Here is an 18,712-nt window from a genome sequence, read left to right as displayed (position 1 = left end):
AATTTTTATTTAAGGCCCGTTTGGCCATGCGATATGGTATCATGATATGGAATCATGAGATAAAATTGAAGTTTTGTTTGGATATGCGATATAGAATTTTTGTGTTGTATATTTTCTTATAAACATAAAAATCCCATAAGTTGTAAAACTATTAAAATAGCCCCAATTGTTTATTCAATCTTATCAAATAAACAAAAATTTATAAAATCGCATAATAAATTATTACAAAGTTATTTGTTCTCCACTTAAGTAATTGTTTTATCTAACTTTAATTTAATTAAAAAAAAATTGAACATAAATTGTAGTGTACTAGTCTTTAATATAATCCTCCCACATAATACAAACAATTGTCTCACATTAAACTTGCATTTCTCGATCATGTGATCGAGAAGACGAATCAACATTGTTACTTTGAGCCATTTGTTGGTCAATATCATCCACAACTATATTTTCATGCTCATAGACCATAAATATTTCATCACTTTAACAAGCGGTTGGTGTGAGTTAAAGTGACTAAATGTTGGTGAGAATAATAAATTTTATGTCGGTGATAATAATAAATTTTAAAAAATAATGATGTGATTATAAATTTTATTTACATATAAAATAAATGGTTAGTAAATATAAATGTGGGATTGTTTTAACAAAATATAAACTTGTGGATTAATTTTTATATTAAAAATATCTCAAATCATGATATGGAATTACCATATAATTTCATATCATGATTTTTGGAGAATATGAAATTACATCTCATGATATAGAATTACGAGATGAAATCAACATAAAATCACATGTCCAAACGCTGATTCAATTTCACAATACCATATCGTGATATGATATCGTATTACCAAACGCCTAGTTATTCTTAGCTAACTTCATATTCACATTAAAGGGACAAAAAAGCAAAAGAAAAATAGGTTCAATAGAAAAGAGTAGCGTGATGGTATTTTTCAAAGCATAATTGGTCTTATCGTCTAAAAAGAAAAACCAGAAAAGATCCAAAGACTCCCACTATAAAGAACCGAACCCATCTGTAACTTCTAACCGCAAAATCTTCTTCACCCGTGTTTACCTTCTCTGTAATATTAATTAATATAAATTAATTAAATAAATGCCTCTACACGATGAAGAAGAGCACCACCAATTGTTGGCCGACCGACTACTCGATTCCAACGAGGAAGAATCTGCCTATGATTACTCCGATAAAGTCCATATTATCGGAGTCGACGAAGAACACGACGATGATGATTTTACCAAAACTCCTCCTTTTTCCTGGAAAAAGCTATGGGCTTTTACTGGGCCGGGTTTCTTGATGAGTATAGCCTTTTTGGATCCGGGAAATCTTGAAGGAGATCTTCAGGCAGGGGCTATCGCTGGGTATTCTTTGCTATGGCTACTCTTTTGGGCTACGGCTATGGGATTACTTGTTCAGCTTTTAGCGGCTCGTTTGGGTGTCGCTACTTCTAGACATTTGGCTGAGCTGTGTAGGGATGAGTATCCTAAATGGGCTAGATTGCTTTTGTGGGTCATGACGGAATTGGCTCTTATTGGGGCTGATATTCAAGAGGTTATTGGAAGTGCCATTGCGATAAAGATTTTGAGTCGAGGGTTCTTGCCTCTATGGTCTGGTGTTGTTATCACTGCTCTTGATTGGTATTTTCTTTTTTCTTCTCTCTTGTTATACTTTTTCGCTCTGTTTTTTCATGCATTTGAAAGCTTTGATTGTTAAATAATACTACTCGCTCTGTCCCAATTTAGCCACTCGGCACAGAGTTTAAGAAATCCCGTGGTCTTAAACTTATCTGTTACAATGTTGGAATTGATGTGTAAAGAGACAATCTTTATGTGACAGACTAAAAAAGACGCTTAAATTGAGACACAGGTTGTAATTCATTTGAGCTTTGACTCACGAAAGGCCTTTGCTTGTTGCCTCCTTTTGATTCCGTAACTTCTCTTCTATGTACTTAAATATAACTAATGGAGAAGTGGAGAATAGAGGAGATTATACTTTTGCTAGGTTAAATAGTTAAATAGTGACGCACTATAGTATAGTGTTTAATTATTTTATAATGATCTGTGAAATGGATGAAGATGATTCATGTAGCTGGCCCAATTAGTTTTGGATTGAAGTATAGTTGAATGATTGACTTTTTTTAAATAATTGTCTCCATCAAATGTTGCATTGTATATTATCAAGACTTTGGAACCATATGTGGTTCCTTCATTTCTTTTTCTTTATTATAAAACAGTTTTCGCTTTTCCTTTGAATAATGAAGCACAATAATGATTTAGTCGACTGTTTAATTGCCTATTGAGCTCAAGAACCGCCTTTCCAATCTTTTTCTTATGCAGCTTTGTATTCTTATTTCTTGAGAATTATGGAGTGCGGAAGCTGGAAGCACTCTTTGCCATCCTTATTGCAGTTATGGCGGTCTCATTTGCGTGGATGTTTGGAGAGACGAAACCTAATGGAGTTGAACTTCTTGTTGGTGAGAAAATGCAGCACTAAATATAACTGCAATATTAATATCTGCCATTTTTCAAGTGTCCAAATCATAAACCATTTTTATGCATGGCCTTAAATTCTCCTGATCAATTGTTACTACAGGTGTGGTGGTTCCAAAACTGAGCTCCAAGACAATAAAGCAGGCAGTGGGAATTGTAGGGTGTGTTATCATGCCTCACAATGTGTTTCTACATTCTGCCTTAGTGCAGTCCAGAGACGTTGACAACCGTAAGATTGGCAGAGTTCGAGAAGCACTTAAGTACTACTCCATAGAGTCGACAATTGCCTTGGCAATTTCATTCATGATCAATCTGTTTGTTACAACAGTGTTCGCGAAGTCATTTTATGGTAGTGAAATAGCCAATAGCATTGGCCTAGAAAATGCTGGTCAATATCTTCAGGATAAGTATGGTGGGGGATCGTTCCCCATCCTTTATATCTGGGCTATTGGATTGTTGGCTGCTGGACAGAGTAGTACTATTACTGGGACTTATGCTGGACAATTTATCATGGGAGGTTTTCTGCACATGAGGTTGAAAAAATGGCAGAGAGCATTAATAACAAGAAGTTGTGCTATTGTCCCAACTCTGATCGTTGCTCTTGCTTTTGACACCTCTGAGAAATCATTAGATGTTCTCAACGAGTGGCTTAATGTTCTTCAGTGTGTCCAAATACCTTTTGCACTGATCCCCCTTCTTTGTCTTGTATCCAGAGAAGAAATCATGGGTGTTTTCAAGATTGGCTCTTCTATGAAGGTATGTTTGTATCTTCAAACGTTCTGCTCGAGTGAACTGATTTTTTCACAAGTCAGAATTGATGTATTACTTAATTCTTCTCCTATTGAATTTGGAATTTATCCACGAAAATCACATTCATCATTTGACAACAGGTTGGGGGATCAGACTATCTTTACCTTTAAATTATCAAGATCTTTAACTTATTTCGATACCACCATATAGTATAGTTATTTATACAGGATTTTCTTAAAAGAAAAGGAATACCTAATTAAGTTTAACTTTTAATCTGGATGTGGACAATGGGCTGAAGTTAGAGGTGCCTTTTGTCCCACTCTTTGATTTGTGTTCTTTAAATGGTGCATTTCTCCACTGAAGTTGCGACATGCCCAAACTTTTTTCCAGTTTGTATGAAATCTAAATACTCTTGGACCTAGACAGAATCTGCTGGTATATTTGTTGAGAATTAGGTGTCATTGTTAGATCTTAGGACTTGGAGCACCTTCTTCTTTCTGTTATTTGTCTGATTGTGTCCTGTCTTTTTGCTAACCTTTATAGAGTATCAGCAAAGTACATTAAGATGTGGGAATTGTCTAGTTCAACATCATTTTAGATTTTTACTTGTCTGGGAGATAAAATCTCCTACATTTTATTTAATCTTTGATCACTTGATTCAATTGACTGAATAGTTTCGACGGAGCTGCTATAGGCGTAGATGCATAGTTATGCAGATTGAGAGCCTTGCTTGTTATTTTTAGCAGCTTTCATAATAATAGATAAATATTAATTATGCCTGGCAAAACATACTGTCACATGTTTTGTTAGACATAATCGTCTGGGATTTTCATCGTCTCTTAGAATGAATATTTGTGTCAGGGGAATGTAATTTCTATGTGATCCAACTTTGCATGGTTAGTGGTTCTGATACTGCTTACATCTAATATTTCTTCTGTTCCTTTTAGGTGATATCATGGCTAGTGGCTGTGCTGGTTATGTTGATTAATGGCTATCTTTTGATGGACTCTTTATCTTCTGCTGTCAGTGGGATGTTGTTTACATCTGTTGTAGTTGCATTTACGGGTGCATACATTGCCTTCATTGTATACCTCATTTCACGGGGAGTTACCTTCCCCAATTGGTTTGTAAAAAACAGAAGTAGCTCAAGCATAGATAATTGATATATGTTATCAGCAGAAAGCTGAGATCATGTTGTATCCTTTTAGTCGGAGCTTAAATATTTAGCCTTTATACAAGCTATAGCCTTCCCCATTTCTTTCCGTTAAGAAGTGTTGGATTGTTGGGTTTGCTCTATGAAGCATTAAGAGTGGGTTTGCTGTGATTACATCCCATGTTTTTGGGTATGCCTAATTGAGACAGTGACTTTAGCACCTGCATTAGGGAAATTAGTTAGAGCTTGTAATATTGATCCGGCAGTTTTAGATTTTGGTGGAAAATAAACACACACTGTGCTCTGCTAATCTCAAGTTTTGTCTTTGGAATTCTGTTTAGGAGTCTTACTTCTTAGGGATTTCGTTATTTTCTTGCATTCAAATCTGCTTATATTAGGCTAAAGTCCAGAGACTTCTGGCCTTTAAAAATGCATAGCTGGTGGGGCTCTTGATCAGTTTTGAGTTTTGGGGTGTCAAATTCAGTCTACAAAACTGTAATTCCTTCAATTGGGCCAAGAATCAATTGTGGCTGTGTAGTAAATTACATCCCGACGTATTTGGGCTATCTAGTTTACAAAATACACACACAACATTTAGATACTGTATATTTCATATATACTATATATACCTATACACAACATAAACTGTCGAAGTGAGGTAATGTATACTTCAGCCATGTTGGTATGACTAGATGACTGAAGTATATTTACGTAATTCCGTTAAAAAAATCTCTGCTTTCGATTAAAAATCGAATTACCAATATCAGTTGTGTTTTATTTTCGTCAGCTGTGTTGTTCTGTGTTCTCTTTCGTAAGACACGTAAATCAAAAGAACCGGTGAGTGATGACGAAGAGTAATGTATAAAAATAGATATAACCAAAGGGAAAACGTATTGTTTTTTTGGACAAATCAAGGATAACCCGCAGCCGCTACAACCTCTGCCACAGCATCTGCCCTTCGGGTGAGCACTCTGTGGTGAGCACTTTGTGCGCACTGGGTAAACCCCCACTGTGTAATAGCCTGCAAACCACACAGGGATGTAAATCGCACTAGGCATGCCCTATGCGACAGGTTCGACTTCTGGCATTGAGGGGGGAATCGATCCCGGGTCATCCGTGTGGAAAACGTATTGTTGAAATCAGGAAACATGGTAAGAGTTGTGTTTGATTTTTTTTCCTAAACCGAAGGAGTATAAAAGATTTTTGTTGAAGCCTCGTGTTTACCCCGTTACCGCATGATAAAGTTGATACGTACAAGAGACGTTTATTGTTAAATTATTATGGTTTTCTTTCTTATGCATTAAGTAATCAACAAGTTACTTTAATTTACTTTTGCCCAAGACTGATTCCAAGTTTAATATACAGATAACGTTTAGAGTTACTTTAATTTACTTTTGCCCAAGACTGATTCAAAGTTTAATATACAGATAAAGTTTAGAATTGCGTTTGACTCGTTCACAAGTTTAAGAGTTGTCACTACTCACTAGTAAACTCGACCAACTTAGATGATTGCTACAAAGGCTAAGTACTTATAATTTGTATTATTATTTACTTCTTATAATAAACTATTTTATACAGATACCCCTTCACAAAATTTTAATAAGCAGTCATTTGAGAGTATGCATAGGAAAGTTGTTAAATTATCTTGCATTAGTAATGTTGATATTAATAGTTTTTTATTTTCTTAAACTTTATATCTAATCATATTAACACAAACAAATTAAAACGGGGAAGGTAATGAATAAATAAAGTGCATTAAATGCAGAGTGCAGAGTAAGTTGTGAGATGAGAAATCGACAAATAAACAAATGAAATCTATATAAATAGAGGAAAGTGCGAGTCCAAAAGGAGTAAAGTAGTGAAGACTAGTACAAATCTTCGACCCTTACACTCCACGAAAGAATATAAAGAAAGGAGCCAATGTGGCCAAATCTCTAAGCAGATCCAAATGAGGACCCCTTGACCATAAAGCACCATAAATAACCAAAAGATAAATTATACATGTCAAATATCAAAATACTGGACAAAATATGTTTTTGACAAAATAATTAAGCTCTTTAGAACAAGAGCCAGCTCATCACAGCCCATCCAGCTACCAAACTTCCCAGCATCTTCAATTTCTCTGCTCCACTCTGCATTAGATCCCCACAATATATTAATATCTTTGTTAATTTATAAATAATTAAAAGATTAAATCAGATCCACAATATGTATTGTAGTGATAAAAATAATGCAAATACACAGTACAAGCCGTGCATGTGCATTGATTGATCCTACATTATTGTGTTGCCTCGTGCTTAGAGTGACCTTTAATGTTTCTTTGTCCAACTTATTACTGTTGGGTTTTGAAGTGAACACTACAACTACTGAAGATTGCAAGAATCTTTTCGTTGTCACCGTGCAGCGAGCTAATATATCTACGCCATTAATTAATGATCTTCCACCGACACCATATGCCATTCAATATAACAAAAATAGCTCTATATTGATAAAGAATGTTGAAAAAAAATCAGCGTTAGTTAACTATAGTATTGCTATCTGCTTTAGAAATATTTACTAAAAGTGTTAATTGCCTAAAAAAATATAAATAATGATTAAATGATAAAAAATCATTTTTAGTGAGTAATCCGGGTTACCCAACACAGAAATACCATTTGAAGGTAAGTCAAAGTAAAAATTAAAGTCACATCTTCATAAGTCATCATGAACAACTGATGGACCTGCCCTTAAAAAGACCAAATTATGAAAGCTGTAAAACGTAAATGTCTTTAGGTTGACTTACGTCACTCCCCACCGACGAAGCTAACATACACTACGACACCATATTCATACCAATTAGTATGAATCAATAAAATGTAAATGTTCTCAATTGCACCTATATATGCATATACAATTATTGCCCGAAATTTGAACTTATGGATCTTAGAATTGTTCTATATTAATTAAATTTCTAAAAATAAATTTAGGATTTGATCAAAGCTATCAAGTTCTGGCAAATGAACTTTAGATCCGCTGTATGCAATTAGCGTAAATCATATTCATTTGGAATTACGAGAATGCAGATAAGCTAAAACTTGTAGTACTATATTATGAGCAGTTACTGGTTGTATGTATTACTAACTGGATCTGGATTGGCACTAATGATCCAGACAGGAATAGAAGATTAAAACTTTTAAGAAAAATTAGGAAGAGATCGTACCTCATCGTTAAGAGATGGGCTGGGAGCTGAATCGGAGTCCATGTTAGGTCCAGGAGCTTCGGAAGGAGGTGCAGGTGGGCTCATCATATCGGGAGAAGGTGCTGGTGATGCATTGTGTTTCTTTCCCTTTTTCTTTCCCTTTCCTTTTCCTTTGCTGGGAGCCGGAGCTGGAGTTGTCTCCGAAGCAACAGGTGCAGCAACTGGAGCTGCAGCCGGTGGAGTAGAAACAGCTGGTGGTGTAGCTACCTCTGGAGCTGGAGCTGGTGGAGATTGTACAGGTGCAGCTGCTGGTGGAGATTGCACTGGTGCAGCCACTGGTGGAGATTGTACTGGTGCTTTAACTGGTGGAGAACTTGCTGGTGCTGATACGGGTGCAGCAACAACAGGGGTAGTGGGAGCAGTGGCTGGAGCGGTTACTGGAGCAACAGGAACAGCTGTAGGTGGGGCCGAGGCTGGTGCTGTAGCTGGAGCAGGTGATTTGGGCTTAGTTGGTGCAGCAGCGGGTGGAGTAGTACCAGCCTTAGCACCTACGGGTGCTTTGGCTGGTGCTGCAGCAGGTGTCTGACCCGTGACACTTGCTACTACAATGCACAAAATTGAAACTAAAAATACAAATTTCTTATCCATGGTGGCTAATATTAATCAAAGAAAATATAGAAAGAGAGTAGTAGGAAGAGAAAAAGAGAGAATGTATTGATTGTGTCTAAAGAGTGTGAAGTTAAGTGCATATAAGTAGGCAAGTTAAAAGGCATAACGGCTAGAGGAGGGTCGTCATCTGGGTGGGTCCATGAAAAAACATACAAAATGAACCTCTTAACAGGCTGGATTTAGAAGGAAAAAATGGGCCCAATAGGCCATGTGATTAGGTAATGGGCTAACCACGTCAGGTGTTTTGGGTTATGCAGAGTCTAGGTGATTTCTGCAGCTGGAGGTTTAATTTGTTGTCTTCGATGGAAGGCAAAGGTTACAGCTGGAGCATGGCTAGATGTAGGACCCGTTTGGGTCACGAGTAAATCAAGTCCATACGCGTAAGCGATGATTGTGGAGAAGATTAACAAGTAATTGGCACCGACAATGGTAGGACCCTAACGATGTTTTCCAACTATTTTCGAGTCACGTAACATTCTTTTACAAAATCTTTTTGAAAACGAAATTAAAATTTCTTATAGTTAAACCATTTTTTATTGAAATTTTCTAACAAAAATACTTATCGAAAAGTTTTTGTCACCACCTCACAAAGTATTTAGGCTCTTCAATTTATTTAGATTGTAATATGACCGTTTACTTGTTCTTTTTTCCTTGAAAATTACTATTTTTTCAGTTATACAGGTAAATCCATAATATAGATTAAAAAATGTCATAATATTAAAATTTAGATGTACTGAGGTTTGAACATTGAATTTTAAATGCCACCATTATTGGCGAGACTGAGCTAGGGTGTATATGCTTTCTTAATATTTCCCACTTAATTAGTGTTAGTGACCAAAGAAGTACTGAAACACAGCAACATTGACCTTGCCTTATTGGTCGCGCCTATAAGAGAGAAAACACAATATTAAATTGAACTCATCACTTGTACCCAAAATAGAAAGGAAAAAAAAAACCCAAATATAACCTAATATAAGTGATTTATTTTATATTTTCCCTATGTTCATCTATCGATGCATAAAATTAAGTCATTTTCTTTTGTTTCAAATAGACTCCTTCCATTAATGGCTTTGGAGAACATGGGTTAGATTTGGCTGATATGGTGGAAGCTACATAATGTTTAAACATTATTCATAAGTATATTAATTTGAGCCTTCTCGATTATTTGGATCATTTATTTACATATGTGACTCGATCTAGTATGACAAATGTCAAAGCTAAGATCGATAACAATCAAAGGGAGGGCAAATTTTGGGAATGAAAAATAACAGCAGATTTAGTCATTTGATATTTTTTGCAAAAGTTAATTAAAATTAAAATAGGAGACATTTTTTGTACTGTTATCTTTTTCTACTGTTGCTCCATCTAGAATAAACCAATGGTCGATTTTGCTTTTGAGTTACAGGCAATAGATGACAAAGTTGTTTGTATTATGACTTATTCATAAGAAAAATTGACCATATTTCTTTCGAGCTGAAGCAATTGTTAATCAAAACAGAAATTTGAACTATTTGACTAACTGTGACTGTAGTATGTTTGAGCTACTAATAAATGCATCTTTGTTCTAAAAATAAAACAAAGGACAAAATTATCTTATTTAAAAAATAAATAGTCAATTTTTTTTCCTATATCTATATATTCACTTAATCATAGGTGCCCGTGTTCTGGATGATATGATGGGGGTAACGGTAGTATTTGATAATTGGTGGACATGGGTCCATGACAATTTGTTTATGTCCCATTTTTTGCTTGGCATATTATACTAGAGAACCACAGAATTATTAATTTTACAGTTGGCCTAGCTAAATCCTTTGAATTGATATATTGTAATCGAGCAAAAAAGTAGCTAAAGACAGATGCAAGGAAAGAAATAGACAACTCACCCAATAGTAAAATAATTGGATGAAATACAAGTGGGCAAAAAAAGGTACAATCAAATTTATGTACAACAACCATCTGATATGCTATAACGCTATTATTTTATACTATATATTCTCTATTAGCTTTTTGTTTTCGTTTCTTTCACCTCAACCGAAGGTCTTCCGAAACAGTTTTTTTCTTTTATTAGATAGAAGTAAGATTTGTATATATTCTACTATTTTCAATCTTAAGTCATGAAATTTCACTAGACTTTTGTTTGTTTGTTTATTACTCTCTACATGTTGTTTATACGTGGTAATGTTTCATTATAATAACTATTAAATTTTTTTTATACAAACGACGTTATTATAAAAAGATTGGACTATAGTAGAAATGTGAGGCATATATTTATGGTGAATGATGAATGATGAATGATGATTGATATGTTTGGGATTCGAAGAAACTCTAAATAGTATACGCGTGAATCCCAATGGTTGCTGTAAGAAGCAGCTGCTTTGTTTATATCCATTTACAAGATTTGGCAGAAGTGAGAAGGGACAGTGACCATTCCCCAACTCTGTTTAATCTTTTACTATATTGGGAGAAAAAAAGAATAAAACACGGCGTCTTGTATGAAAGAAACCTGCACTATGTTTTTTTTTTAATTTAAAGTTTTAATAAGACAGAACCCGATCTCGATTTTCTAACCGTTATAACGAAGATAATTAATACTGCACATGAATTTTCAGAATGTTATGGTGAAATTTTAGAATTTTCAAATTTTACGATGATAATTATGTTTTGATTACATGGTTGATAACTAGGCTAGACCTTTTGGAGCCGAGGGTCTATTAGAAATATTTTTCTTACTTCACAAAGGTAGAAATGAAGTTTGTGTTCATTTTATTATTTTTAAGTCCCCTTACGAGATTGCATTTTTAGTATGTTATTGTTGTTATTATTATTTGTTGTTGCTGAAAAGTAACTAGCCTAGACTATTACTCCCTCAGTCCCAATTTATGTGACTTACTTTTCTTTTTAGTCAGTCTAAAAAAGAATGACACATTTCTATATAAATTAACAATTTAACTATAAAATGTCTATTTTACCCTTAATGAAATGATTTACAGTCACACAAATTTCTATCATTCATTTTGGACCACAAGTTTTAAAAGTTTGTACCAGTAGCACAAGGGCACTTCTATGTTTTCCATGGGTGTACTGTTAACTATATCCTAATTTCTACCAGCTTTTCAAAATAGATATACATATATACATATGATTCTTTCGAAAGTTAGCGGGTGCATGTGCACCCCCTTTCTATAGTGTGGGTCCGCCTCTGTGTCTTTTATTTCAATTTGTTCCATATTTTGATTTGACACCGATTTTTAAATCTCGAGGTCTTTAATTAAATATAGGTCAAATATATCAAAATATTCTTTAATCTTGTGGTATTATATGTAGAAAGTTGAAATTAAATAGTTGCTAAAAAAACATTCTTTTAAAATATATTAAAAAGAATAGGACAAATAAATTAAAACAGAAAAAATATTCTACTATGTTTCTTTCCTTCCCGGCGAACTCATGCTTTTCTTTGCCCGAGCATGTCGCAACTAAAGAGGCTTAACGTAAAAGGTTACGTTGGAAAAAAAAATCATAAGAAATTTTTTCTTATATATTCATCCAATATTCGTAGTTTATGGATATAATAAATTTGAATTCGTATTGACTATAGTCCGTTAATGAAAAGTTTATTGCCCCCTAGAATATTATTTTGTAATCATAAAACTCGAATGTGAAACGAATTAAGGGTATTTTATATATATACTAACTTTGGTGGTAAAGCACTATAGTCTATACTAATACTAATCCTATTTCATTTAATTCGCAGAATGAAATTTTTAATATAAAGGGCCTTAATTCCATTATTCCTCTTTGTCTAAAGTAGCTGCTTCTGCAATCTTTGGATTTTCTTTAAATAAGAGACGTGGCACGTTAATAGTATAAGTTGCTAGAACTTGTTGAAGAAGAAAGTAAATAGGGATAGAATAACCATATCCCTTATGTCTCACTCAAGAGCAATTATTCTAATTTTTCCAATCATAAACTTGCCTTTAATTTCCTTTGCTTCCACCTGAAATCAACTATACCAAGTATATTTATGCAAAAAAGTTTCTCCTTTTGTTTTCTTAAAATAAATAAAAAAAGTGTAATGCGATTGGGTGTTGTAAAACTAGAAAAAAAAAAAACTTTGCTTCATTTGGAATTCAATATGATGCAATCTTAGATACTCTGATAATCTCACAATTCTTTTTCTCTATATATGGACTTGATTCTTTTAATTATTTATGTTGAGATTAGACCAAAGGATGAAATGTTTATACTATTCCATCAAGAAAGTAACAAATTGAAATAGAAAATATAATATCAATGTTAAATTTAAAATGACGTATACTAATAAATAAAAAGTTTGTTAAATATCTTATGTTCAAATATTACGTACGAGTTATTATTGAATTTCTTTAACAGAGAGATTTAACAACTTACCTTATATGTTGTTAGAGATGATACACACGACTCTCGTTGATTGTGAAAGGATTTCCAAAAAATTTCAATGATATACTTGTTCGGTTGTTCCTCATCTTTTGGTTGTTCAGGCCCATAGACTACTTGGGCTTGGGCTCAATAATAAAGACCAATAATAAAAGAGAGAGTTTCAAAAATCATTTAAAGTTGGGCTTTCAATCCATTTATATTGGAAGAGTGAATCTTTTTAGGGCAAACTACATAAATTCCACTAGTTTAGGTCCAATTACTAAAATTTTCGATAGTTTCAAATTTTACTTCCTCTACCATATTTCATGTTTAGGATACACGAGTTGGAATCTGTGAGATACATGTATCTGTCGAATTTTAAAACTGAGATACATATGTTATTTGTTTAAATTAATTGGTTGTAACTGAGAGAAGTAATTGAGGATTTTCATAATACATGGAAAATTAATTTTGAAAATTTAGATTAATCAAATTCCTTAATATAATGCCAAAATCAAGGAGTGAATCTATGTTTAATTAATTTCATTTTATTATTTTTTGAAATAATAAATTCATTAATATTGATAATAAAAGACAAAAAAAAAATGCATATCTTAGTCATGTAATTCGATTAATTTCATTTTATTACTCTTAAATTAATAAATCCATTAATTTGATGTATATATTATCAATATATGATGTATCCAACCAACTAAACACTTAGATACATGAGCATCATACATGTACGTTCATATGTAACATAGAAGTATCTAGATTTTTTTAGTGTAATTGTTATACGTGTCTAGTATTAATTTAATTGTATCTATTTATATAATCTAATTTTAATTTCATGTATTTTTTACATGTATCTATTATTAATTTGATGTATCAAGTATTAGTTTCATACATTATATTCAAAAACATATATCTCGGATACATAATAAGCACAATACATAAAATTATGTGTATCTGAAACGCACAAATATAGGAACAAATCACGATGGTAGACTATTTGTTATCATTAATCCAAAAAAAAAGTAAAATATTTCAAAATTCTTCCCTTTTTAGCATCTGAATTTTTTCCTCATAGATACATATAATCTTAAGTCAAATACATGAACTCTTAACTAGATACATAATGTGTATCCAACATTGTTCCATATCTAATGGTGTATTTATTCTATTTATTAAAACTTTACGTAATTCTTCCATCTTGATTGAGTCGTTCCTATACGTAGATCTATTCTCGACTTGAATGTTGATGGATGAAGAGTCAGTCCCTACAATGAGAAATTCTTGAGCAAAAATAAACAAATAAAAGTTGTCTGATTTAGTATAATATTATTAATGTGTAGTACATTTAACAAGAATCATCCGATTTTGAGAATGGTCAGCCATTAAAGTGTTTGAGAAACAACAAAATCAAAAAATATAAAACCTAATTTGTAAAACTTTTTAAAATTGAACTTAAGAACATTATGAATTTTAATCTGATACAAAACCACATGAGAATAATAAAACAATAAAAACAAACCTATATGTAAAATACTGATTTGAACATGCAAACATGTATTGAGAGAATGAAGGAATAAAGAGGGAGAAGATGAAGAACGAAAGTGGGCGGCCGGACATGGGGTGGGGGAACGGCGGCTGATGGGAATAGAAAAAAATTGACTTGTTAATGACCATTAATTAAGGAGTTTAAATTTAAGATAATTATCCAATACTATATTTAAGAAATTTGTGTATCTAATTAAATCTTTTAAAATGTATGGTATAAATATTAAAAGTGGCAATATGTGTAATTATATTGAACTAGATGTAAGTATAGTATATATGGTAGTGATGTATGTGTGTTATGTAGTTTTTCCTTTTATTTTTATACTTACTAATCGATAGCCCGTGCGGTGCACGGGCCCAAGAAATATTAATTGTATATTTATAATTTATTTAAGTTGTATGTATAATCTATCAAGGGTAGTAATACTCAATCAATAATAATAGAATAATTTTAAAAATAATTAATTATGTTTTCATTTTTTCAATTCAATGACCTACTTTTTTCCCCATATATTTTCATTTTATTTGAATTTATGAAGGTAGAGTTGTGTGTGGTTATACTTTTTACAATAACGTGTGTGCTTATTCCCATTTCTTATATATGAATATACATTTAGAAACTATATAAAAGTACTTTAAATTCTGATATTTAATCATTTAAAATATTAAAAACAAAAAGAAAAAAAATTATGATATAAAAATATCACTTAAATTTGTTTTTTAAATCATTTAAGTGTTCAAATAGTAATTATTAAAATAAATAAAGAAAACAAGGGAGTGCTTAATATCGACGTAAAGACACATGTTAAAATCTGAACTAAGCATGTTTGTATTATTATATCCCAGATTTGTAATGATTATTTTTGGCATCAAAAGCAATGCTGAAGTGAGTTGCAAATTCTGCTTCAACTCAAAAAGATACTTTAATTAACTCTTTCATAGGTTAGCCGCATTTTCTTGAGACCAACCCCATTTGTACTTGTGGTTCATTAAATAATGTAAACAATTGCTTTGTTTGCTTTTCAAGTTAAATCTAGACTCCACGAGGATACTACATATGAGATCAAAAAAAGGGACTGCCTTGGAGGCTCTTCTAGGCCTCGGGGTCGTTCCGTCCGAAATAAGTTATTCGGAGTAAGTTATTCTATCTTGTGTATGAGATAATCTATCTATTTCATTACTTGGCAAAAATAGTGAGATAATAATTCAAAAACTATCTAATATCTTCAACCAAACTTGGGATAAAATAATCCTACATTTTATCATGAGAATATTATACTTTATACCTTACATCAAACAACTCCTTGATATCATAAATTCCACCACCCATATCGCGCATTGGAAAGAAGAAAGTCCAAAGGAATAATAAATAGAGCATACCAAAGAATTAAAGATCGTGATGGGAAAGTTCAGTTAGAAAAGGAATGTGTTATACCTAGAGAAAAAAAGGTTGGTCATGGTAGTGCCGCGTGGGTCATGGCAAGGCAACACCTATACTATTGAAATGGTTCGTCAGTAGAGATATCTTAGTAGGTACTTCTTTCTAATGGTACAAAATCATTCCTATTTATTCGTTTCTCCCCTCTTTTTGTCTATCTACAACTCTCACAACTCAATTTCTGGTCAGAGTCGGACCAAGTAGTCTCATGATTCAGCCCACATGTTTGTCAAAACACTTTCTCTCTCTTTTTTTTTTTTTTTGTTTATTTTCTGTTTTTGGGTGTGGGTGGGTGGGGGGAGTTTGCAACTTGTTATATTTATGTAAGATGGACATATATGAATAACGACAAAACACTTTGACTAAGAGTTACTTCTGAAAATGAACCCTTACCTGCCCACCAGTCAGTGCACTAAAACTAATACCTCTAACAACCTGCCATAGAAACTCCATCAACAACATTCTCTGACTACTCAAACAGCAAAAAACAAAACAGACTTTGCCCTGCATTTGAACATGAAATGCAACAGTACACGTCGTAGTTGTTTGTTGTGTGGTACAATGGAAGAAAAAGATCCATCGATACGAAAAACTTTAATAGTTCAATGCTTCAAAGATTTGCATCTAATTGAAGATATAGAGCTTGTTCTCACCTTAAGATGCCTCTGGAATATTGCTCTTGCTCGACCTGATGACCCTGAATTCCCGTCCCTCGGTGTCTTTAATTGCATGGCTAGACTTCTCAACAGGTGCACCCGTGACCAAAAATGGCTTTCAAGAGGCCATAACGTGTATGTTCCTTATTATGCAGCTCATATCATTGGCTCCTATACCATGAACAAAGCTAGATTCTCTGTTTTGGCTGTTAAATCAGGTGTAATTTCGCCATTAATAGACCTCTTAAAAGGTAAGATAACTTGGGTTGAGCAAAGAGTGGCTGTTAGAGCACTTGGTCACATTGTGCGACATAGAAGAACATTTGAAGACATTAAGGTCCATGAAGTAGAGATTATAAAGCTAGCTATGGACATAGCTTCCAAATGCATTTTTACAATCTATAGCGAGTTTGTAGGCAAGAAAAGTGAAAAGAGAGTCGAATATCATCGCTATTTGATGACAAAAGGTCTCAGAGAATTCGAAATGGAGAATAAAAAAGCAGAGTCTTGGGCTTGCCAAATGCAATGCTGGTCTCTATACCTTCTCAACTGCTTCATTACAAAGAAAAGAAGCATCAATTTAATATGCAAAGAAGATTTTCTCAAGAATTTATGTGATATATGGGGTGGATTACAGAACCAGAATTCTTTCTCTGGCATTGGCCTAATCAGAAGTCTATGTGACAGCGAAGATGGTAGAAAAAACATTGCTCAATTAGAACAAGTTGTAGAAAACATCTGCAACCTCTCTAGATCATCGGACGAATGGCAATTCATGGCAATTGAAAGTCTTTTGGTACTTCTCAAGGATCCAAAAACAAGAAACAGAGTAACCAACATTGCAGCTCCTTTTCTTGCTGATTTAGTAGAGCTTAGAACTATCAAAGGAAGACGAAAAATTGGTGACATGATAACGCAACTACTCTTGCAAGATTATGCTAAAATCAAATATGGTCAAGTGGGGTTCTATGAAAAAGGATCACAAAAGGCAATTGAAGAGATTTGGGACTTGAAAGTTGAAAAAAGGAAAAGGGATAAAATCATGTCGGAACAAGAAGTGAAGGAAACAGAGCTTTTGGTTTCCGTTTTAAAACGTGAAGGAAACAAGAAATTTTGGTCAAGTGAGATTGAAGCAGCTGTAAACAAGTACACAAAGGCTTTAGATTTATGTCCACTAAACTTAAGAAAAGAAAGGATTGTTCTTTATAGCAATAGAGCTCAATGTCATTTAATTTTAGGAGAAGCAGAGTTAGCTATTAGTGATACAACACGAGCCTTATGCTTATCAGGTGAAATGAGACCACATATAAAGAGCCTGTGGCGAAGATCGCAGGCTTATCACATGAAAGGATTGGCTAGACTAAGTTTAATGGATTGTTTAATGTTCATCAATGAACGAAGCAAGTTGAATGGAAACAAAAGCAGCACAAGGAAAATCCCATACTATGCAATGCGCATGTTGAACAAGCAGATGACAGCCACGTGGATTTTTGCAGATGCCGCAAAGTCCATGGAAGATGACAATGGAACTCATAAATCCAGGGTCCAGCATCGCCTTGCAGGTGGAAAAATGAAAGGGAAGATAGAAGAGGCACTATTAAAAAGTAAGTGGTGAATTATTTTTGTTGTTCTTATTTCGTATTTTACCTATTTTAGTGCTCCAAAGTTTACAAGATAGCACAAGTTTTGACATGTTAAATTGTACTACTAGATCGTGTAAAAGATAACTGCAGCTAACAACGTATAAGAGCTTAAGGCAAATGCCCGTTACTAGCAATGTATGAGTTTTAAATCCTTCTTTTATGTTGTGCTTTAGCACAGATTGTATTATGAAGTTCAATTTCACTCAAAATGAGCAAAATTAGTGATCTCGGTGTCCTCTAACAGGCATGCCAACCCAGTGGAAAGACAAGGAGCATCGGCTCTTGAAAAAGGGACGGCTTTGGAGAACAAGTCGGAGAAGCAAAGGCGTTATTGAAAGCGTATCACAGGAGGGGAAAATGTAAAAGTACAAGAAAAATGTGATAGCTCGTTACGAGTTGAGGAACATTAAGGTTCATAAACGGGTCTTTCATTCATGCGGAGTAAGATATTCATATCTTTTGTTCAAATGCAGAATTAACCGTGTGAGTGATATTCCACCTGTTCGTTCCCCTTTCCTGTCAATTCTTACAACCGACATACTCTTGCGTTTTCTAGATAAGATTTTGTTTCTCTGTGGAAACAAAAAACACTTTTGGAAGTTAATCCTATTAAAGAGGGAAGGAAATATGCGATTTTGTTTATCTTATCAATCCTTTTCAGACAATGTACTTTTTGGTTTGATATGGTCCTCCTGGACAAGACACCTCAACAAATACACCATAAATGGATACCAAACAGACAAGTTTTTTAGAATAGATCTG

General features: G+C 33.6%; 3 protein-coding genes across 5 annotated transcripts in view; 2 read left to right on the top strand and 1 right to left on the bottom strand.

Moving 5' to 3' along the window:
* The window catches only part of LOC125822871 (lysine-rich arabinogalactan protein 18-like), a 217,815-nt gene extending 209,514 nt beyond the window's left edge, over positions 1-8,301 (bottom strand). For 2 of the 3 annotated variants that reach the window (XM_049502337.1, XM_049502336.1), the window contains exons 1-2: positions 7,611-8,301; positions 6,465-6,543 (exon numbers count right to left, since the gene is read on the bottom strand). In XM_049502337.1, coding sequence (XP_049358294.1) covers positions 6,469-6,543; positions 7,611-8,237 — 702 coding nt within the window. In that variant the 5' untranslated portion in view covers positions 8,238-8,301 and the 3' untranslated portion in view covers positions 6,465-6,468. Of the gene's footprint in view, positions 1-6,206; positions 6,544-7,610 lie in introns of those variants that run through there. The other variant, XM_049502335.1, reaches the window with a different exon arrangement.
* On the top strand, positions 966-4,719 carry LOC125822852 (metal transporter Nramp3-like). Its single transcript, XM_049502309.1, has 4 exons — positions 966-1,656; positions 2,356-2,492; positions 2,612-3,264; positions 4,206-4,719. The coding sequence occupies exons 1-4, from the start codon at positions 1,115-1,117 to the stop codon at positions 4,419-4,421; spliced, it is 1,548 nt and encodes a 515-aa protein (XP_049358266.1). The 5' UTR covers positions 966-1,114; the 3' UTR covers positions 4,422-4,719.
* A 7,744-nt stretch (positions 8,302-16,045) lies between the features above and the next one.
* LOC125822925 (uncharacterized) lies at positions 16,046-18,313 on the top strand. Its single transcript, XM_049502387.1, has 2 exons — positions 16,046-17,911; positions 18,195-18,313. Exons 1-2 carry the CDS (start codon positions 16,168-16,170, stop codon positions 18,311-18,313), a joined length of 1,863 nt encoding a protein of 620 aa, XP_049358344.1. The 5' UTR covers positions 16,046-16,167.
* Positions 18,314-18,712: the final 399 nt, after the last annotated feature.

This window comes from Solanum verrucosum, unplaced genomic scaffold (assembly GCF_900185275.1).
Source record: "Solanum verrucosum unplaced genomic scaffold, falcon-dt-bn FXZP01000103.1, whole genome shotgun sequence".
In the NCBI taxonomy this organism is placed as follows: Eukaryota; Viridiplantae; Streptophyta; class Magnoliopsida; order Solanales; family Solanaceae; genus Solanum; species Solanum verrucosum.
Note: the sequence above shows the minus strand (reverse complement) of the source record. Positions and strands in the feature narration are given on the sequence as shown.